This window comes from Camelus bactrianus, chromosome 9 (genome assembly GCF_048773025.1).
Source record: "Camelus bactrianus isolate YW-2024 breed Bactrian camel chromosome 9, ASM4877302v1, whole genome shotgun sequence".
NCBI classification, from domain to species: domain Eukaryota; kingdom Metazoa; phylum Chordata; class Mammalia; order Artiodactyla; family Camelidae; genus Camelus; species Camelus bactrianus.
This window is the reverse complement of record NC_133547.1, coordinates 27,167,168-27,190,486: the sequence shown is the minus strand read 5'-3', so window position 1 is coordinate 27,190,486 and position 23,319 is coordinate 27,167,168. Positions and strand designations below refer to the sequence as shown.

The 23,319-nt window shown below is 45.9% G+C and overlaps 1 protein-coding gene across 3 annotated transcripts in view; it reads left to right on the top strand.

The window, feature by feature from the left end:
• The window catches only part of TGFBR3 (transforming growth factor beta receptor 3), a 183,037-nt gene that overhangs the window by 17,713 nt on the left and 142,005 nt on the right, over positions 1–23,319 (top strand). For all 3 annotated transcript variants that reach the window (XM_074369938.1, XM_074369937.1, XM_074369939.1), the window contains exon 2: positions 5,655–5,830. In XM_074369938.1, the coding sequence (XP_074226039.1) occupies positions 5,743–5,830 (88 nt within the window). In that variant the 5' untranslated portion in view covers positions 5,655–5,742. The remainder of the gene's footprint in view (positions 1–5,654; positions 5,831–23,319) is intronic.

The window sequence follows — 23,319 nt, the reverse complement described above, 5'->3', positions numbered from 1 at the left end:
ACCATTTCGTGTTGAAGGTGCCAGGAAGTCAGGTGTTACTATTATTTGAGTTTCGGGAACGGTCATTTATTTTTCTGTTCCACTTAACATACCTCTGTCTTGAAGATCTTCATGTTTGCTGAGTATCCTCCTGACTGGGGGCTGAGCAGTTTCGTGTTAAGATATGAGGGTGCACAGGTTTGTGTTCATCTTCAAAGAGCTTGAGTCGTAAAGCATTGCCAAGGGCTGTTTGCTTGTCACAGCTGCCACCCACAGCCCTGAGGTCAGGTCACAGTTTGTGATCAGTAATGACTCGTGCAGAGCACATACGCCAGCGTGGAGGTACCCGTGTCTGAAGGCAGCAAGGGCAGGCTGCGCCCTGCCTTGGATAAAATGTTTTGTTTCCAGAGATCGACTGCTGATGGGAGAAAATGGTTCCTAGTTTGTGGGAACAGACCTGGAACTTCAAGGTAGAGTGTCGCTCATGGAAAGACCCAGCTTTTACTCTTGACTCTGCCGCGTTGCTTTGGGCACGTGCTGGGCTTAGAGATGGGGCGCCTCTTCATCCATGAGTCGTGTTGACCGCTTCCAGCATTGAAAGCTGTTCATGTTATCTTTAGCATGTGAATTCTCTGAATTGAGAATTTCGAGTAAATTGTAAGTTCTGATTTTGAATAATCGCAGTATGTCACCCATCTCTAAGAGGAAGTTAGTAATTTTTCTTGTGGGATTTTCTTGCCAGACTTCATTTTGCTACACTTTCTCTCTAAGATAGAGCAAGATCTCCTCTTTAAAAAACATCCTGGTCAGCCCCCGGGAGTACGGTTCCCAACCAATTCCTTCTGAACATTAGCTTCACCCGTGATGGTTCTCAGGACTCGTTTGGGCAGGGGTTGTCCGCTCATCCTGGCATTTCCCCGTGCGTCCCCGTGCGCGCTGTTGGATCACCGGAGCGTCCGGGGCAGCACACTCAGTTTAATGGCCTCAGAAAGAGACACAGGGGAGATTAGAAGCATCAGCATCACTTGTTTTTTTTTTAATCCATTAAACTCTCACTCAGAATTATTTTGTTTATTTGTGGATACTGAAAGTTCTGGTACCCTTTGAATGGACAACATTACTTTGAAATGTGCACAAAATGACTGTTACACATTGGACTGAAATTGTTCTTTCAAGATTTCAGAGTACCCTGTTTATATTTCTAAAGAAAGCATTAAGCTCCTAAGGTCTAAAGAGATACAGTGAGGTCAGATAACCGGGGTGAGGGGGCCCTGCGGCCTTGCAGATTGAGTGTGGTATAACCTCAGAGAAGGAGAAGAGGTTGTAATTCCCTAGTTTTTTTTTTCTTTCAGTTTTTAAAAGTTGCAATTTATTCTTAATGCACAAGAACAAACAAGGACTGTACACAGACACATGATGATTTTTAGGTAGCGTCAATTGTGCAGGAAGATGTTTAACTCTGCTGTCTACAACAGCAGCAACAACAGTTTATATACACGTATGACCAAAATCAACTCACGTTTTCTGTATTTTTTTATTGAGGTACAGTCAGTTTACAATGTGGTGTCAATTTCTGGTGTACAGCACAATTTTTCAGTCATACGTGAATATACATACATTCATTTTCATATTCTTTTTCACCGTGAGCTACCACAAGTTCTTGGATACGTTTCCCTGTGTTATGCAGTATGGACTTGTTCATCTATTCTGTATATACCTGTCAGTAGCTACAAATCTCGAATTCCCAGTCTGTCCTTTCCCACCCCTTCCTCCCGGGCAGCCACAAGTTTGTATTCTGTGTCTGGGAGTTTGTTTCTGTTTTATATTTAAGTTCATTTGTCTTCTTTTTTTTTTTAGATTCCACATATGAGCGATCTCATATGGTATTTTTCTTTCTCTTTCTAGCTTACTTCACTTAGAATGACAATCTCCAGGGACATCCATGTTGCTGCAAATGGCATCATGTTGTCGGTTTTTATGGCTGAGTAGTATTCCATTGTATAAATATAGCACAACTTCTTTATCCAATCACCTGTCGATGGACATTTAGGCTGTTTCCATGTCTTAGCTATTGTGAATAGTGCTGCTATGAACATTGGGGTGCAGGTGTCTTTTTGAAGTAGGGTTCCTTCTGGATATATGCCCAGGAGTGGGATTCCTGGGTCATATGGTAAGTCTATTCCTAGTCTTTTGAGGAATCTCCATACTGTTTTCCACAGTGGCTGCACCAAACTGCATTCCCACCAGCAGTGTAGGAGGGTTCCCTTTTCTCCACAGCCTCTCCAGCACTTGTTACTTGTGGATTTTTGAATGATGGGCATTCTGACTGGTGTGAGGTGATACCTCATTGTAGTTTTGATTTGCATTTCTCTGATAATTAGTGATATTGAGCATTTTTTCCTGTGCCTGTTGGTCATTTGTTTGTCTTCACTGGAGAATTGCTTGTTTAGGTCTTCTGCCCATTTTTGGATTGGGTTGTTTGTTTTTTTCTTATTAAGTCACATGAGCTGTTTATATATTCTGGAGATCAGGCCTTTGTCGGTTTCATCTTTTGTAAATATTTTCTCCCATTCTGTAGGTGGTTGTTTTGTTTTGCTTATGGTTTCCTTTGCTGTGCAAAAGCTTGTAAGTTTAATTAGGTCCCATTTGCTTATTTTTTCTTTTATTTCTATTTCTTGGGTAGACTGCCCTAGGAAAGCATTGCTGAGACGTATGTGAGATCATGTTTTGCCTGTATTTCCCTAGTTTTATTCCAGATCTGCGACTTTTCTGAAGCCTTTGATCATCCTGTGCTCTCCTAGTTGGGGAGCTGATCCCCAAGTCGTGTGTTAAGGTGCTGATGTGTGCAAGTCTTGGCCAAAACTGGAGTTCCACTGAATGGAACGACACGCTTCCCCTTTTATTCTCTTTCGCCTTAGGATCCTGTCACCACATTGGGAAGATTAGGCAAAAACTCTCTGCAGTTTATTTTCTTTCTGAACAAGTTACATTATGGAGGGACTTTAAACTGAAAGAAGAAAAGCCCCCTCTTTGTTAGACGCAGCAGTGTGTGAGTTTCAACTTGCCTTGGACTTCCTCAGAGATGTTTTGAGATCCGGTGTAAACTTGCTGTGGTTTGCCTTTGGGCGTCAGACTGTTGAGCTTGGCTCTGTTATATCTGTAATTGCTGCATTTTAATAATTGCCCAATATTCTTGTCAGCAATTTGCAGTCTATATTTTTAATAGAACCATTGGCCTTTCTTTTCCACAGGTTCATTCAGACCTGGTTTAAGCCCTGGATTAATGAGCCTGGCCCACAGACCCTCTGCCGCTGTGGGGCAGGGGGTGATACAAGCTCATTAAACATCTCCGCGAGCCTTGTGCTGCTGGAGTGGCTGTGTGCACCATAAAAGTCCTCTGGGAAGCCATCTTCTTCTGAGATCTCCTCACGGGTTTTGCTTATAAAAATCGCCTGTAGCGTTGGTTGAAATAGCGTATTCTTTTAGAGAGAATTTTCCTTATCAGTCCATTCAGGAAACCTAATCTTTTGTGGGGAAAAAACAGGGACAAATTCTCTTCGCTGTCACTGATTTTTTAGGTTAACAGGGCAGATGTCCGTTACTTCTGAGACAGTGTGGAACTGTGGTGACAGGAGCGTCGGACTTCAGGGGATGATTGAAGTCAGTTTCACGGTGTCCAAAATAATCTGTAAAATTTAGTCAGTTTTGAAGTTGAGACCGTTGTGCTGGATGACTTGTGCCTCAGTTTGACAGGCGATTTTGTTCTTTAATGATTCCCCTCTTTAGCTTATCTCCTTATTGCGTCTGTTGTAATGCTTATTTTGCAGTAAACAAAAGATTAAACTGGTTATAGCACAGGGAACTATATTCAGTTTCTTGTAATAACATATAATGGAAAAGAATCTGAATAAAAAATGTATGTGTATGTATAGTTGAATTGCTGTGCTGCACACCTGAAACTAACAGTGTAAATCAACTACACTTCAATAAAAAATAAAATTAAACAAAAGATTAAGCTGATTTTCCAGTAGCTAAGAATTATGTAAATAACCACACCCTAATTTCTCCACTTTATTGATATAAATATACCTCAAAAGGAATGGACAATAATGTGATGACAATAGCTAACATTTATTCATTGCTTATTATGTGCCAGGCACTGCTCTAAGCAATGTCTATACGTTAACTCCTTTACTCCTCACAACAGGCTACGGGATAGGGTCATGGGTGGAGTAACCCCAGCGTCACCCGTTGGGCAGGTGGCAGAGTGGACTTACCCTTAGGGGCTTCTAACTGCCGCCGTAATCCGTGTTTTACTCATCCTAGGCTTTTCATCTCTATCACATACCGAGATTGAACCACAGTGCCTCCTGCGTATGTAATAATATAGTTTAAAAGCATATCTGAAAAAATTGAAATTAGCACTTTATTGTTACTATTTCTGGGTGGGTAATACTTGTAAAACCCAAATAGATATTCAGTGAAAAGGTTCCCTCTCCCTCCCATCACTTTCCTTGAATCAACCTGCTTCTCCCCTGTTAAAGCCCATTAGTGTTACTACTGCAGGGAACCATTTAAAATATCTTTCTCTTAACACTTGATGCAGTGAACCAAGACCATTTAATTAGACACTCATTTTGCCACTGACTTGGTGTTTCTGCACTGTACCTGCAGGTGCCCAAGCTGGCTTTGCCTCTGAGGGTAGCGAGCTGGTTCTGGGGGTGCTATCTCTAACAGGGCTGCAGTCTCCAGCTGTTTGAGGTGGGTCCTAGAGAACCCGTGGTCCCGCCTTGCTCAGGGCTTAGAGCAGCCAGGGTCTTTATGCTTCTACCTAGTTGTTGGGTAACTTTTATTCCTGATAAGAGGAATCATGTCTTTACTCAATGCCTGAAACATAGTCGGTGCTCAGTAAATAAATGTTTGTTGAGTTGAACAACTTCTGTGGGTTGTGCCAGGCTTAGGGAGACAAGGCTGGAAAATACATGTTGGGTGATCTTCAGGGTCATAGGAAGGGTATTCAAGTTAAGTAACCCTCACAAAACTCATCATTCAAGGCTCTGGATAGGAAAGGCTTAGAAAGGACCTTCTGGATCCTCTGTTCAAGTAACCAGATAGTCTCAGCTGGGGTTGAGAGACGGGGAGAGACATTTTCACCTGTTAACAGATTGGCACATAGTTGAAATAAGAATCTTGCCTTTTAATCTTTATTTTTTTAGATTGATTCTAAATGTATTTCAGTTTGATCCCTGTGACAGTCCTGTTACTGTAACATTAGATTGAGTTTGTAACCAGAGTTGTCTGTGTTTTCCTGCTGACACTAGGGAGTTTGTGTATGGTGTTGAGTGTCGTTGATTATTTTAGTGCTCCAGTATAACTCATGATGTTATATTATAGATGTACTTTGATTTTCTTCTATTTTCTTGAAAATTTTATATAAAACCAAAGATTTTAAATGTCAAAAACAAGCATGTCTTTGCAGAAGTATTTGCTATAAAGATCTTTTTAGGTAATTATCATCCCCCTCCCACCCACCTTTGCTTGAGTGCTGTCTTGGCGTCTTTTAAGATAAATTTATCTTAACACTTTTTAGAAATTCTTCATTTCACTTTAATGTGTACTTATGAAAAGAAATTCCCACATTAACTTTTCTTCATAAAATGTTTATGTTTTTATAGGCAATTTGAAAGTTGGAAAGAGTTTTAAGGTCACTTCTGATTTGCAAAGATTGTTGAGGATCTGAGAGCTGCAGGCGGAGGTGACTGAATGGGACACACTTCTGGAAAAATAAAAATGACTTCTCCCTGTGTGATCGCCGTGTTTGCCCTGATGAGCTCCTGTTTGGCAACTGCAGGTAAGTTGCATAATATAAATTGAGTGTTCATTATACATATATTCTTTTGGATATTTTTTTTTTCAGCCGCTTTAGTTTAGAGAAATTTAGGACATGTGATGTTTGTGTAAAACTTGAGTACTTATGTTCTTCAAGGAAATGAAACATTTGACTACTGTACAGATGCGTAGCACGTTTGCCTGGGTATATTTTACTAGACTGGCGCTAGACATTCTAGTGTCAGTGACGCAGACACCTAACGGACCTTCAGTGTTGAGGTGGGTAGGGGACAAATATGCTAATGTTTAATCCCACTGAATTTTGTTTCATGCACGGATTACACTTGCTTCCTTGTCCTAAGTACTAATTTCAAGAACGCCTTTTTGTTCTTTATCCCAAAATTAGATCTTTTACATAGTGGTGACACTCCTGGCATAGACTGCTTAGGAGATATTTAATTTTGCCTATTTTAGATTTTTTAATGTGTAACTTTTCAAAGATTACAGAACTACACTGTGCTTCCTAGAGGCCTTGGGAGTGTGAGGATGGAGATGAGAGGAAGCAGATGATTTAGTTGAAACATTGTTGCTTAAGTAAGAGTATCAGATCCCCCACATCAACATTTAATGTTGGCAGTCAGGATTACTTAATGAATTCGGAAGCTTCTTTTGCTCTATTTTGTTATAATTTGCTTTGTGTCTCTTCTGTAGTGAGCTATACAGGACTAATCTGTTGGCTCAGTTCTGGACATTGGCTGGCTGCAACAAGAAACACATGGACTTAAAAAATGATTAGCCTCTTGGTTTTGGCTGTTGAACTGCACGTGCAGGTGACATGAGAGTGATAATACTTCCCGTGCATTGAGTGTGCACGCGGGCAGGGGCTGGGCGAGCAGCTCTAGACTGTAACAGTGAATAAGGATATTCTTCTTTCTCACTTAATCACAACTCTGAGGTGGGTTTGATGCGTATTTTCTCCATTTCACAGATGATGAAACGAGATTTGGGGAGCGTAGCTTCCTCGTACAGCATCACGTAGCGAGGGAGTGGGGGAGCCGGGCTTCCCGTCCGCGCTCCTCACCTGTGTCCCCTGAAGGGGCCGGACCACCATGGAGGCGCCGGCTGCCTCAGACCAGGAGTCACATGCAGGCATGGACTGGGTGAAAGCCAGTTTGCAGAAATTAGTTTGTGAGATTGGAAACAGAAAGAATGCCCTCCTTGTTGCAAATTTCTTGAGAGAAAGTTGCTAGTTTTTTTTTTTTCATGATGTCTGTGTGAAATTGAACTGCCCATTCTCTGTCAGCAGTTTCATTTTGTCTCACGATTGAAAGGTTATTTGCCTTTTAGCCTATGCTTTAAAACTGATCTTAATTAAAATCTCATTGAAAAATAGTAGCGAAAAAAAAAAAAAAAAGAGAGAGAGTGGGAGAGAGAAACAGAGAGAAACGGCTTGATGGAGAATGTGGTGTTTGGTGACTATACGTGTAGCTGTGCCTGGGACTCTGAGGCCAAGTATCCTGCTTTCACCGATGCCTGAGACAGACTGGAGGACACAGCTGAAGACACTTCACGGGAACGTGGCAGTCTGGCGGCTCTGTGGTCCCTTGATGTACCTGACGGTGGATCAGCTTTGCCTAAGACCCTCCCTCCTCTCTCAGGCCTTTGGTCAGATGTTTCTCCTGCGTTATACGCGCACTCAGAGCTCTGCTGGGGCGCACAGGAAGACTGAAGGTGCAGCAGGCTGACAGATTTTGTAACAACCTGAGGCAGCTGACCGACGGTTCAGAGGTAGAGGTGCCTTTCTGAAAGACCGAATGGGCCAAATGAATGAAGACGGAGGGAGACGTGTTCTGTGTACACTGATGTCCGGCAGCGTTCTGTATAGGCTCAGCGTAGTTTTAGGACAATGGTTTTTTGGGGCATTCTGGATGAATTGAACTTCAGGAAGACAGTTGAACAATGAAAACTTACAGAATAGCTAATTACTTACTGTGTGCCAGGCCCTGTGCAAAGTGCTCTGTATGTATTCTCTCATTTCACTTCTTAAGTGTAGGTTCTTTGTTCGTCCTCAGTTGATAGATGAGGAAACTGCCGCACGGCCGTGTAAGTGTCTTCCCGGAGGCCACACCACAACCCAGCGGCAGATTCAGCCATGAGCCTGCCTCGTCTGGGTCTGCAGTTTTAGCTTCAGTCTCTACACTGTGAGGGAGTGTTGGTCAGAAACACGTTTGTTTTCAGAGAATGGCCGTGGGTTTGCCGTGTGCCGTCTGTGCGCCCTGTTGGAGCAGCAGGTGAGTCACCTGTTTGCTGCGTCCCTGCCACGTGCAAGCACAGTGCTCATCACTCAGGGGTCTACAAAGGGACGTGAGATCCGTCCTTCTTTGGAGTTGCCTGTGCTTTAGTTAGGCGTGTAAAATATAGCCGTGCAACAAAATAATCAATGCGTGGTGAGCGCCGAGTAAAACAGAAGCCCCCAGAAGGCTCAGAGGTGGGTTAGAGCGGCCGGGGGGGGGGGGGGCTCTGTGGAAGCCTGGGTCTCGAGCTCTGATTTGAAGACCAGGCAGAATCTAGAAAGAGGAAGGACTGGGCTCGGCAGCTTCTGGAAGAACAGGGTCTGGCGCAGAGCAGGGCACTCAGGGCCTTGAGCTCGTTCTAAAGCGTGGATGACCCGGGTCGGGAGTGTGGAGGCGGTCTGTCTGGAGGGAGGCGTGGGGTGGACTGCTGAGGACCCTGAGCGTCAGGACAGCGCCGTGGATTGCATCCTGAGATTTCGCGTCTCCCTTCTCCATCCTTCTGTAGCCAGAGGCACGCTCTGTACAATCTCAGAATCAACTGCGGCCTCGGGAAGTGAGCCTGAGAAGTGCCCTCCGTGGCTGCAGCAGCGGCGGCGGTGCCTGGCGTGTGGGCCGACACTCCCTCGCCCAGGGTTTGCTCTCGGCCAGCGGGTCTGCTTGTCTTTGTAGGACGACCCTGTGGGGTAGGGTTAGTAGTTTTAGCATCATCTGCATTTTCCACACGAGGAAACTGAGGCTCAGCAACGAATGAGTGGCAGAGCCGGGACTTGAACCCAGGCAGCGTGGCCCTAGAACCCAGCCCATCAGCCACTCCACTCAGGCCTGCGTGCAGGAGACCCTCAGTGCGGGATGAATGAGCCCCTTCACTTGGCTGATTCAACACCAGGTGAGCAGCCGCCATGAGACATCCTGGAACCAGATTAAACCCTTTTGGCCTTAGAAGGAATGCATGTAAGTCATAGAGTGGAAGGGCCCTCAGGTCATGGGCCGTCTTTATTTGCATTCTTATTTCGCAGACACGGCTGTGAGGCTGTGTGGCAGGGTTCCTGGCGGCAGGCAGGGTGAGGGCCTGCGTGCGTGGCCAGGAGGAGCACAGCACAGCAGATGCGCCCAAGGCGGGAGGGTGGGAGCCCGCCCTCGGGCCTTCAGTGAGAGCCTTCCTCTGTCTGCTCGTGGCTGAGGGTGAAGGAGGCGGGGGGCAGCAAGCCACATCCCGGGTCAGCGGTTGCTTTGACAGAATTCGTACTTCTCCTTCCCTCCCTCGCTCCGTGGTTGCCTTACGTGCTGTGGGGAGGGAGGGCCCTGCTCGGTGCTCCAGAGCGTGGCAGTACCGTGGTGCCTCCTGGTTAGAAATTACTGTAGGGTTTTGGTACCTTATCTTTGATCCTGTGATCTAAGAGAAGTGGGAAGTTTAAAAAGTATGTGCTTGCTCCTGTGGGCTTAAGGCTCACTGTTTTCACTTTAAAAACTGTCCTGCTACACATCTTTAAAAAATATTAACTGCTGCCTCTGAGGCTTGCCAGCGTCAGGCAGGGCTGTGCCCCAGGAGCCTCAGGAATGAGAAAAAGAGGCGCATGTGGAGCTTTCAGGGAGCGCGGCTTGGTAGACGGGACGGGCTGGCCTGTACTCCCTGGCCCCTCGTGTTGGGTTGGGTCACGGGGGGACCTGCAGAGGCTGCCCCCGCCTCTGTGCCAGCGGGTGCGGACGGGGCGGCCGTCCCCCTCATCCTGCAGTCTGTTCGGTGCGTGGATGCATCCTTTTGGAGCCTCACACACGCTTCTATCGAGCAGACACATTTCTTCTCATCTTTATCAGGGGTACCTGGAATTCCAGCTACAGTCCGCTGGAAAATGGAGATGTTTTTAGTTGGCGTTATTTTCCTGCTAAGAAAGCTCTGAGTCCGTGGGGGCAGCAGGCAGAGACACCAGCTGGTTGATGCTTGGGTTGGAATGGGACACGCTGGCAGCCTCGCGGGGGAGGCTGAACGAATAATACGATTTTGTGTGTATCGTTTTCAGAGCACTTTCGTGCCTGGGGTTGCGCTTGATTCCCACAGCGGTTCCTGGGCGGCCAGGGCTGTTTTCTTCATTTATGGAGTAAGGGTGACGGGGCTTGAGAGAAAGCAGGCAGTTTAGGAAGGTGGGCCCTCTTGGCTGAACCCGAACCCAGCACACTTGCGCAGGCCGGCCGCCCGCACAGCCCTGCGGCCTCCCCCGCCGGGCGCGGCGCCTCTGCACCGAGCGCCAGCCGGGCGCCCTGCCGGCGCTTGGCGCCAACCAGTTCCTTCCGTCCTCGCAGAGGCCCGCGAGGGAGGTGTTCATCGTCGCCGCTGGTTTGTGATGATTTCTGCGGCCACCAGTCCCACCACTGTTGTTCTACTCGTTTTACAGTTGGGGAAACGGAGGCTTAGAGAAGAAAACTGTAACATACAGTGAGAGACACAGTTTTTAAAAAGTTGAAGCGGTCCTTTATGTAGTAGTAGCCACGCAGCGAGTAAGTGGCCGAGTGGCCGCAGACCCGGAGTTCGCGCTCCTTCCGCCCCTGCTGCCCGACGGGAGCTGGCGCCCTTGCTCTCGGACTTGAGGTCAGCGGCCCGAGGGCCACAGGGGTGGTTTTACCGCAGTTTCCTCCTCTCTGCCAGCCGAGGGCCCAGAGGCTGTAACTCACAGTGGCAGGGGGGCGGGGAGGCTGCTGGCAGGGGCTGCCACCAGGGGATGGAAAGGCGAGAGAAGGGGTAGACTTGAAGGAAAGCAAGTTCACACGGCCTTCTCTTGCTAAGCCCTGAGGTTTTGGACACAGCCAGTTGATTTGGTCTGTGATTATTACTGTTTTTAGGTGGTTATTATAACCACTTTTGTGTTTAATTCCACTGTTGGATACATAAGGCAAGATTGTCAGCTGTGACACCAGCTGTCACCAGGGAGCCAACTTTCTGCTGATTTTAAAGAGCGAAGAACAGTTATTTAAAGACCCGGAGTGAATAGGGTGGCCTGCGTGCGAGGTGGTGGTGCCTCGGGGGTACCGTGCGTACCCAGGCGTGCTGAGGTCTCTGCCTCCCTTTCTTTAGGTTTTTGCACGGAAACAACACACACACACACACACACACACACACACACAGTTGGAACAGCTAGCTGGATTCAGTTAAAAGATGAGTTCATTTCTCAAAGATGACCCTGCCCTCCATGTTCCACCCATGGGAGTAGGGCTATGATGTGATATCAAATAAAGGGTTTTTTTCATTTGCAAGGAGATTAGGTAGCGGGACAACTAGATGTGCACACAGCGTAGGAAAGGTTTACCAAGAGCATGAGTGAGATTATACACAGGTCTGGTGTCAGACGAGCCAGCAGAACACAGTTTCCCTCCCCTTTGCATCCTTATCCTAGACTGTAGTTGCCCCCCAGCTTTCTGGATTCCTGGTTTATTTGGGTTATTTTTGGACGCTAATGATGGTGCATTTTGTAAACACTGATCAACTTTTCCACAAGACAGAGCTACCTATGTGTGACCACGCAGTATTCAGTTGCTCCAGGCTTATGCTTCCACACACCGGGGACATAGGAAATCAGGCTTTCTCAGCTTATTTGCTCTGATAACTAAACCCTGATGGTCTGGGGCCAGCTCGAATCACTGGTGAAACTCCTGGCCCCAAGTGCTGGTGCCGGAAGTGTTATAGGAACCCAGCGTGTCCTGGGGCGTGTCTCACCGTGAGGCCGTCCCCCAGCACCTGCCCTGCACGTGGGCATCAAGGCATGGAGGTGTCTGCCCTTCGCAGAAGACGGTCCCGGCCTGCGCTGCATCCCTGTGTATTGCTGACTTTCTTTCCTTTAAAACATTCTCTGCCAGAGTGGCCTAAAAAAGATTTATCCTGAAGTCCAGTATAATCATATTTTGTTCTCTGAGAGGACGCTGTAAATCAGGCTTGAAAACTCACCCGCTCTCAGAATGCTCCTTCCAAGGACCAGGCGGCAGGTGCGCTGGGGATGGAGGCCCAGCTCTTCCCCTGCCCTGCCCTGCCAACTCTTAGAAATCTTGGGGGAAAAAAAAGAACTAGAGTGGAATGTGGAAAATCTTACTGCCTTCAAAGGAAAATATTGATTTAAAAATAAAAGTTACTCTCTCTTTTGGCAATGAAGGGAACCGTATAGTGATAAACGGTAATTATGGCAAAAGGAAAACGTTCCAGTAAGACTGCGCCGAGTTCGTCATGTTCTTCCCTTTGTCCTCACGGGCCTGAGTAACTTAGTCCTGGTCTAAATGATAGAGCTATCAGGAGTAACGTCAGGAGTAACGTCAGGAGTAACGTCAGGAGTAACAGGAGGACACTCCCTTCCTGCCTGCCTTTCTGGCCCATCCACAAGGATGCTCGGGTAGCAGAGGCCTCGGGGAGAGCAGGGCACGGCTTGTGGAGTCAGTCCCTGCTCTGTTGTTTCCATCGGCGGTGCCACCGAGCTGCTGCAGGGCTTTCCTGAGACGAGTTTTTCCAGCTGGACACGTCGGCTGCTGGCCCCAGCATTCCACTGCTGCTCGGCGAAGCAGAATGCCACCTCGCTCTCACTCGCCCCTTTCTTTTGAGTTAGAGGAAAGAACCAGTTATCTCTTCACCTTTTCTTTCAACTTTAAATACTGCTTGTGTTAGAAGGAGCTTGTAGTCTGGTGAATCAGCTTTGAATGCTTCCCAGGTCACAGGTACGCTGCTGGTTTCTGGGGCACAGCAAAAGGAAACTTTGGAGTTCATGCAAATGATGATTTTTTTCCATCTTCTAACAAGGTTAAGTTTCCTAAAGTGTTAATTGGTTGAGTTATTCAGCAAGCATATACTGGGCATTCTACTTTTGTTTTTTGAAGAGCAATGCTATTTTTAATGAGTTTAGTTCATACTGAGCATTTTGTCGCTACAGCAGTGAACAAAACAGACAAAAATCCTTGTCCACCAGAAGCTTACATTCTAGTGAAGAGAGACAGACCAGAAACAAAGAAATTATGCATATTTTTGAAGGTTCAGTGGAGAAAAAGCAGAGGGTCTGGGGACTGCTAAGGGGGAGTATAATTTAAAGTAAGGTGACTAGAGAGGGCCTCCCGGGAAGATGACATTTGAGCAAAGATTTGAAGGAGGTGAGCTAAGTGGGTATCCAGACAGAAGGGAAAGCAGGTGCAAAGGCCCTGAGGTGGCGGCTTGTCTGAAGTGCGCAAGCTCCGTAAACAGGTAGGTGGCTGCTGGTGCGGTCGGAGAGTTACCTGGGGGCAGGTGTGGGGCTGCATATAGCCTTGTGGGCCGTTGTAAAGTGTTTACTCTGCGTGAGCTAGTGCCGTTGGCGGGTTTGAGCAGCAGAATGATGTGACCTGAGGGATATTTTAACAGGATCACTCTGACTGTAGTGTTGAGAGTAGACTTTTGGGCGAGGGTGCATTTGAGGATACTGGTTGGTGGCCATTGTAATAGTTGAGGCCAGAGATGATGGGACCAGAATCAGATTTTAGAGGGAAGGACCCTTGGGAGTGAAATGCTTTTGAAATTAAGAATGACTTTGTGGGGGAGGGGATAGCTCAGTGGTAGAGTGTGTGCTTAGCGCTCATGAGGCCCTGGGTTCAATCCCCAGTGCCTCCATTAAAAATAAATAAAGCTAATTATTGTCCACCCCCCCCCCAAAAAAAAGGGGAAAAAAAGAAAAGAAGGACAGAGAAAGTAAACATAAAAAAAAGAATGATTTTGTGGTTTTTCTTTCAATTTGTTTCTTTTGGGGAGGAAAGAGGATAAACATACCTCGTACCAGTGGAGCCCTATGCATCACCTAATGGTGAAGGTAATTGCTTGTATGTCACGGTAAAAGCAGTACCTTAAAACATAGCACAACCCCCAACTGTCTGAAGAAAATCTCTTTGCACGGCGAATGACTGTTTGAAAAATCACTGTCTTAAAAGCCTGGACCCTCTCTTCCCAGCTTACCTGCTGTCCTGATTCCTGTCTCATCCTTTTTATTCCCCAGGTGGTCTGTTTTTCAGGATTATGAATCTTGAGAGTTGTATTACCACCTTTTGCAAAATCGCTTCTCGCTACAAAACTGATGTTTCAGAGAAATACAGTTGCATCCAGCTTTATATTATAAATTAGTGTGCTGTGTGTAAACTCATTTTTATAAATTAAATTACCCATATTAAGTGTGAGCAAGGAGTGATGCTTGTAGCCAACTTTTTTCTGTAAAGCAAGTAATTACTTTAAAGTATGTTTTGTAATATGGATTCACATCGGTTTTGCATGAGAGTGGTGTTCCCATCTTGCCTTTGGAGTTGGAAGTTATAAACAGACAAACATTAGACCAGAGCTTTCCAAGCTTTAATTTGCATGTGAATCACTTGGGGGTCTCGTTAACAAGCAGATTCTGTTTTAGTGGGTCTTGATGCGTAACAGACTGCACATTTTTTTTAACAGGCCCATGCAATGTTGCTGCTGCGGTCGGAGGACCACATTGACAGCATAGATCATCTGTTTTCTCAGTGCACAAGTTGTAACACAGAACCTGCAAATACTTCTAGAAAAGCCTCACTGCCATGGAGGGAGCTTGGTTTTAGCAGGCCTTTGAACAGCGACCTTGAAAACCTTTCAGGAACTCATTTGGGTCGGAGGGATCCATGTGCTAGAGGGGAAACTGGCTTGAGGTGGTGAGTTCCACGGGCACCTTTAGCTCCCCAGCTGTACGTGTGGTGCACCTGCACACCGGGGGCATCTTCACTGGCTGGGGCCACACCTTGACGTAATGATCGGAGCTGATAAAGGAGGAACTTCTCTCCAGTTCTTCCTTAATGCGCCTCTTTTGCCTTTTCCCCTTTCTTCCCCTGTGACTTAGAAGACCGAGGTGGGAGATTTGTGCTGATTCAGCGAACATGGGGACATTGGTACAGGCGGCTGTGGCCAAGGGGACCCTAGGTAACCGGGATGGTCCCAGCTGACTGGCTAGGAGGAGCTGAGGTAGGTTAACAGGGGTGTTCGAAAAAGTTCAGCTCATTTTTGCTGGAGCTGTTCTAGTTTTTAGCTCTGGCTTCCTCACTGATTCCTATTGTATTCCTGTAATTGGATTCTAGGCTGAAACGTCAAAAAACTAACAGATTTCGGAAGAGAAGCTCCCCCTGAGCCGTTAGTGATGCCTGCGAGCCCTTCGACATCACGTTTGTTAGCAGTCGGGGTGAGGCGCTGAGAAGGTGTAACCTCTGTGCAGGCGGAGTTACTTAAGAATAACCGTTATTTATTTCTTTAGCCACTGAGTGGTCTGTGCAGCTTTCCGACCTGCTGTGTCGGCCCTCGTCACTGTCACGGGGGTGGTGGGGGGCAGCAGCCTTAGCGCGGCCGGAGCCCCGCCTCAAACCCCGGGTGCCGGGCGTTCTCTTTTCGAAACTGGGACAGAAAAGTCTGGAGGAATGCAACAACACTTCTACTTCTTGCCCCCTGCTAACTTTTTTCTAGGCCTTCGAAAAATGTGTTTATCTTGCTGGGCATGCGTGTGGAGCGGTCTGGAATTCTGTGTGGCATTAGATGGTGAGAGAAACATAGAAAGACGTCCCCCTGACTGCGGCTGTGGGAGTGGGGACCTTGGATCCTGCAGCCTCTTTGATTGAAAGAAGGGAATCAGGGGATGAGATTTATTTTAATATTTAGTTTTTAAAACTACTGTTCAGCTTCCCCTTTACAATTTAAAAAAAAAAACAATCATTTTTTGGGAGTGAGTGGACTAGAAGCTCTACAAAGCTTTTTAGTATCAAATTAAGAATTTTCTCTCATTAGAAGGAAAAAAAAAGTCTTTAGGGTGAAAGAATGATTTGAACTTTAAGAGCCTGGTAACTGTATACTCTGAGGGCAGTGCCTGGCATGTTGTGGAAGATCCTTAGAGCCCGACCGAGCAGCCCCCCACCATTGTCACCCTGGGATTGCTTGCAGGGACGACTTCACTGTCACCAGCCAGGTCTCAGCCTGGCCCTCTTGAGTGCCTGGGGAGTCTGTGTCCTGTGGTTTGCCACATTTAATTAGCTCTGGAAATATGTTATCAGAGGCTGTCTGGCAACATTTCATTAATGGAACGGGGTGAGTTCAAAAGCACTAATTAATTGTTTGAGATTATTTGCAAAGCCCATGCTGAAAACCCTGATGGCTGGAGGAGAAGGTGGCAGAGAGTCTGTTCAGGGACCAGCCTGGACCTAACTTGGCTCAGTTGCCTTTGGAGTCGGGCCAAGAGGGGAGTTGTTTTTCTCTTTGGAGAAGTGCTTGTGGCCACATTGTTCCCTGAATTCCCCGTTCACGGCTCCAGGCTCTTGGCTGAGGGAGCGCATGTGCACCTGGCAGAGCCAGGGAGCCTGAAGACCATCTTCTAGAGGTTTTGTGTGGTTTTTGCTCGAGAGGAGCACAATTACTTAGCACTCATTAACAAAATAAATACTTCCCAAGGGCCTCTTCTTAGCGGGGAGGGAGCTCCAGTTTGTTATGAAACAGTTCAGGTTCCAAGTGTTAAATGTTCAAAGGCACCAGGATCAGGTCTTAAGTAGTTTTTTTTTTTCTTCCTCTTAAAATAAAACAAATCAGATGCTGCATTTCCTGTGTTCGGCTGGCCCAGGGCAGCAAACGCCTCCTGCATTTGGAAAATAGTGTTCAGCAGCCTCAGTTTGAAATCTAGTGCACACAGAGCGAGCTCAGACACACCGTAGGTATGCGGGGGGACAGACTTGCATGACTTTGCTCCATTTGACGTACCTCCTACAGCAGTAACACCTAGGATTAGCTCGGCCTGTTGAATTATAGAGGAACAGTGCAAGTCCTTGCCCCTTAAAGATGAGAGCGAGTCCAGGCTTACTGAGCCAAATGCCTGAGAGCAGCATGGGCCGCGGAGGCTGCAACAGAGAAGACTGCTTCAGACTCACCTCAGAGCCAGGCGAGCTCCGCGAGGGAGCTCTCTTCCAAGCGGCACATAGCGTTGCTGGAAAGCATTCTTCCAGAGATCTTCCCACCCCTGGCCCTGCCTCCCACGGACGGGCCTCAGCGGCCTGTCCCGTCCTCTGGGCTCGAGCTGCCTGTGAGCAAGTAGTTACGTACGAATCCAAGGCCAAGTTGTACTTTATTAACATGATTCAGGAGAAAAGAATTCTAATGAAAAATTTCAGGGAACTGTTCTGAGCTATTTCGTGATATTGTCAGATCTTCCTGAACTCAGGGAAGACCCAAGGAAATCTATTATGTCTGTTTATTACTCAACTTGGAATCTATTGAAAAAAGCTCACACGAAAACCTCAGGAGAGTATGTGCTGGTGGAGGAATTTATTCCTGAGTGCGCAGCAGCCTCTGTTTACTCTGTGTGAGGTTGGCCCTCCTGAGGTTCTGGGCAGCCTGCCTCCTCCTCAGCCAGCAGGCCTCGAGCAGCAGCTGTGGGCTTTTAACCCTTTCCACAGGTGGTCCCCAGGCGACCTGACGGAGGTGATGGGAGTGCAGGTTTCAGAGCTGAGAGGAGTCGTGAAAGATAACTTGAAAGTTGGGAATAAAACCTTTGAACCAAAAAATGACTATGATTTTTCTTTGCTGCTTTATTTGCTTCAGTCTCATTACCCTTTTATTTTAGAAAGTAATTTTGGGGAACTATATTCAGTACCTTATGGTGAAAAAGAATATGAAAACAAATATATGTACATTCATGCATGACTGAAACATTATGCTGTACACCTAGAAATTGACACAACATTGTAAACTGCACTTCTCTCTCTATCTATCTATATATATATATACATATAAAGAAAGTAGTTTTGTTCCATGATGTCATGACTTATGGTTTAACTCAGTCAAGTTGTAAAATATCCCAAATAATGTTACAACTAATAGTTAAATTGGTGACTTTGAAGAGTGATTTTCTTTAAAAAGACAAAATTCAAGTTCACCCTGACCATGGTTATTTGTATTTACACGTACTTGAGTGTGGGGAGAGGAATTAGGATTGCCGTTGACAGAGTGAAAAATCCAGAGTCCGTGTCCTGTCGTGTCTGCCGTGCCATCCATGAACATGGTATGCTCCTCTACCTGTTAAGTTTTCTTTAATTTTTTTCAGTACTCCTTTGGAGTTTTCAGGAATTTATTTTGAAAACTGTAGTGTGTCCAGATGTGAACTGTGTTCATTATACATGTCTGTTTCATTAGAATTAGATTTGAGAACCTCTGTTTCAGAGCTATAATTCCATCTTCTTTAGACTAGTCTTGACTAGTAGTGATAAAAACGAATGCTCCCCCTGGCCATCTGGAGAGTGAGCTCAGTCACGGGTAACTAAGACTGTCTGCTACAGCCTGGCCGGCTATGCTCTGTGTTGTAGGAACTCAGAGCTCAGTGTGTACCTCAAGAAATATGTTCTTCAGCTGTGGCTCACACTGGTGTTCCTGAGCAGGGGAGGCCATTGCATCCCCTCACTGGGATGAAGTGAGCATCCTTGTTCCTTTGGACTACGGGTCAGAGTTAGGGGTGGTCTCAGAACCCCACGATTGAAAGTTGTGCCCTTTTCTCAGGCCCTTGGGTTTTCCCAGAAGATTTTTGCTGGAGCACAGTTACCAGTGAAGCTTTATTTGGGATTTGCAACTAAAGGATTTTGTAGAGATTTTACCGTTCAAACGTGAGGAATGCCTGAGAATTCTTGTTACACTGTTACACTTTCATGTAGTGTCCAGTCTTGACAGAGATGGATTAAAGTCAGAGAGTCTGGATCTTATGGTAGTTGTGACTTGGGTTTTGGATTCAGACGCAGGTTCAGACCCAGGCTTTGCTGTTTGCAGGCTGCACGACCACGGCCTCAGTGTCCTCGTACGTAAAACAGAGATACTGATGATACTCACTGCACCGTGTTCGTATGAGGATTATAAATGAGACAATGTGTGTAAATCAGAGGGTCATGTTTATTTTAAATGAAACTGTTAAAAAGTGTTCTTTGAAAACTACGAGCATGGTGAGTAAATTTACCCAGTCCTTTAAGTTGAAGTCTATTATTTAGGTGTATTTTTAGTGCAAAAGTCAAATCTGATCCCGAAACACAATGTTGCAGAGAAGACAGACTCCGTCAGCGCCCGTTTCTTTATTTCCCATGTGTCTTGCTCAGAGCAGCACAGTGGGACTGATGCAGTTGGGAGGAAGTTTTGAATAAAAAACTTTCTTCTTTTTTTTTCTCTTGTTTGGAAAATTTGAATTTTGAGTCCCAAATTTATGACTTTTGGAGCTTCCGTTGCCTTCCGTGTAGACTACTGCTAATTACACTTATTCTGTTGCTTGTTAGGAGGATGAAATAACATGGAAAACAGCCAGCAGTTTATGGCACAAAGTAAGTCTTTCAAAAAGTTATTCCTTGTTTAGAGACTCTGTGTGTGTAGAAAGAGAGCTAGAACAAACTTACTGACGATGGGCAGAATGAGTTTGCTGTGTAGCTGTGAGCTCCCAGCAGAGAAAAGGCAGGTCGGGGTGTTTCTTGGGAAATGGCTGGTTTGCTGTTGGCCGACCAGGGCGCGGGAGGCTCTGGAATGACTGAGGAAGTGATGTGGCCTTTCACTGGAAGTGGAGGGTAAGCATGAGTCCTCAAGAAAGCTGGTGGTGGCCCTGAGGACTGGGGCTGGCTGGGGGCAGGGGAACTCAGAAGCAGTGGAGTGGGGCCACCCGTCAGTAACTTCCCTCGTCTGTGTGGAGCTTCCGGGCTCAGTCCCACCCTAGCCACCTAGCGTGAAGCTGTCCTCCCTCTCAGCCCCTGGTGTGCCCAGTCCTTCTCGTCTCACTCTGTTTCCCCCTCATCGCACTTACCACATTGAAACGTGCTTGTCGTTTACTTACGTTTATTACTTGTGTTCCTCCACGAAAATGTAAGCTCCGTGGGAGGCAGCTTGGTTTGCTTTCGCTCTGGTGCGGCTTTTCCATCTGTATGAAAAGTCTCAGGTAGAAGAGTTCCAGCGTCCTTGCCTGACTCTGCTTGAGTGTGACTGTCGAAGGGAGAGCGGCGTCCGTTCACCGACAGGTCCCCAGGCCCCAGCACATAGTGGGCGCGGGGTATTTATTGAATAAGTCAGTAACTGTGACTCTCTTCCATAGAGTACAGTCAAGAGAAACAACTTGGCTACAATAATAAATCCGAGTCTTAACGTCCGTAGGCCGTTCTGGGGAGAGGGGTGGGGTGATGGGGGCTGCTCCGTGGAGGCTGCACGAGGGTCACCGTCTTTTCAGGTGAAACGACGTCAGGGTGACGTGTGGTGGTTGGTTCAGAGGCGGACGCTGGACCTGCCCCTGGACTGTCCTGAGTCTGTGACACAAGGAGCTGTTGTCGCTGGTAAACCTCCTGTGAACCTTAGCAGAGGGCTCTTTTCAGTCACCTGTGTGGTGGCTGACGGAGTGGGGGTGGTGTTTCATTCAGGAGCTGAAGGTTACCTCTTTAGACAGTGGTCCTCGAAGTGTGAGCTGTGGCTCTGGGACCTTTGTAGGGTGCCTGTGAAGTCTGGATTATTTTCCTCATAATTGTAAGACGGTATCTTTCCTCGGGTGGCGTGGCAACGACGGTGCACAAGCCGCAGAGGGTGGAGTGGCTGGAGTCTTCTCAGAGACCGAGGCGGCGCCTCGCTGCCTCACAGCAGCTGCACTAAGACTATTGGGTTTTTTTACATTTTTAAGGGGGCAAGTAATTAGAGTTATTTGTACTTTTAGAGGCGGTGCTGGGGATTGAACCCAGGACCTGTGAGTGCTAAGCACGTGCTCTGCCACTGAGCTGTGCCCCCCAGACTGTCCTGGAGGAAGCAGTAGACCCCTCAGACACATGCCTTTGTCGTGCTCTGTGTGGTGAAATGGGGGGTGCGCGTGTAGTGCCCCGACTCTCCACGGGGCAGTGGCCGTCTTGAGGAAAAGCCCTTGTGCAGTTGCCCGGATTGTAGGCTGAACTAGCCTGCTCCTCACTGGGTACCATTTTACGTGAAGGAATGACTGACACACAGATGATGGTTATCCTGAGTTTGGTATTTGGCAGACATTGTTCAAAAATAAACAGAGGGAGTACGTTATTTTAAGGAAAACAACTGGCAGTATTTGTTGCCAATGATAAAATTTCATTCGTCAAGCAAAAATTAAAATGTTGGAAAGTTTGTGTTTATCACCATGGCCGGTTTCTCAACAGCTAAGTGCTTTTCTGATGAGATCGATGGAGATACTAACAAATGTGATCTTCTGATATCGTGTAAGGAATAGCTCAGCATTTGGCATACTTGCCTAACTCAGTGAGCTTTTGTTTTCCAGATGACCAATAAAATCATGTGTGGGTAAAAGATCCCACATCCTGATAGTACAAGTTGGAGCAATAGATTTTTAAAAAAACTACATTTTGAGATAATCTTGGACTTACCAGAAAGTCATGTGAATACTACAGAGAGTGCCCATAAAACCTTCACCCAGCTACCCCTTACAACAGCTTATATACCCACAGAACATTTACTGAAACTAAGAAATTTATCTTGGTACAATATTATTAACTGAAGTATAGAATTTATTTGGATTTCGCCAATTGTCCCACCAGTGTTCTTTTCCTGTTCCAGAACCCAACTCACAACCTCACATTTCATTTAATTGTCGTGTCTCCTTAGTCTCCTCACATATGTGACAGGTTTTTTTTTTTTTTTTAACATTTTTTATTGATTTATAATCATTTTACAATGTTGTGTCAAATTCCAGTGTAGAGCACAATTTTTCAGTTATACATGAATGTATATATATTCATTGTGTGACAGTTCTTTTGTCTTTCCGTGACCTTGACACTTTTTCAAAAGTACTAGTCAGTTTTGGAAAATGTCCTTCAGTTTGGGCTTATCTGATGTTCTCTTGTGGTTGTGCTGAGGTTGTGTGTTCTTGGGGAGGGGGCCACGGAGGTAACGGTCTCAGCGCGTGAGATGAGGGTCACGCTAGGCTGATGTGTGTTGTTACTGGAGATGCTGATCACTTGGCTGACGCGTTGTCTGCCAGAATTCTCTCCTGTAAAGTTACTGTTTTTCCCTTTGTAATTACTCAGTATTTTGAGGAAAACAATGTAACAAGGATTTTAACGTAACAAGGTGTGAGCAGTTCATGTGTGATTCAGATTACCCTTTGCAGCTAACCTGTAAGGAATCACTATTTATTTATTGACTTCAGTATAGTATAGAAGAAGTATCCACAAGTATATGAAAAGACTAATAAGATTTGCCTCTCCCTTCCAACTACATATCTGTGTGAGGCCAGATTTCGTCATATCCTTCAGCCAGAACAATGTATCACAACAAATTGGATGCAGAAGGAGCTCTGAAAACCCAGCTGTGTTTTATTAAGCCAGACATTAAAGCGATTTGCAGAATGTAAAACAATGCTGCTATTCTCGCTATATTATGTTTTATTTCAGAAAATTGTTATTTTTCATGAATGATGAAAAATACTGTTTATGCTAATATGCAATGGGTTTATTATTATTGGTCTTAAATGAATTAATAAATATTTTTAAAATTTCTCAGTTTTAATTTCTGTTGATAGATAGAACTCATATCAACAAAATCTCTTTGAAGTCAGTGATTGTGAAGCATAAAGAAGTCCTACGACCAGAAAGTTTCAGAATTGCTATTTACTGAACACTAAAGAGGAGGCGTCTTGGTTGGACTGGGGACAGGGGAGTGCCTGGTGGATCTTGTCTCCTGGCCCAAGTGAAGACTTAAAGAAGGGCTTCACCTAGGAGACACGGCCTTGAGGGAAGTTACCTAGCATCTGTGGAATCTGTTTCCTCACCTGGCAGGTGAGGGAGATTGGCCTCAGAATCTCCAACTTTCTTTCAACTCCCAAATTATAACTCCAGTCACTGTCTGTCAGAAGCAGCCACGCTGGCAGCATTATGGAACCACACAGATATTTACAGGGCTAACAGTGAAGCTCTCATCCAGAGGACTTGGCGTAGTAACATTTGTGAGGACTCTGTTCTGACTTTTTGGGCTGACAGAATTATTTCTTTCACTGTCCCCTTCAAAAGATTATAGATTTAATTATTATTGAATTTTACTACATGTAATGAGTAAAGGAAAGGTTTTAAGTTATTGCTGAATATTTTTGTCAGTTTATGTATATCATAAATTAAGAAATGCATGGTTTTCTAGAATTTTTCTGTCATGTTTTTTTTCTGTGTGTGTATGTGTGAACTTACTTTGTGTGACTATAAACGTTCACGTAAA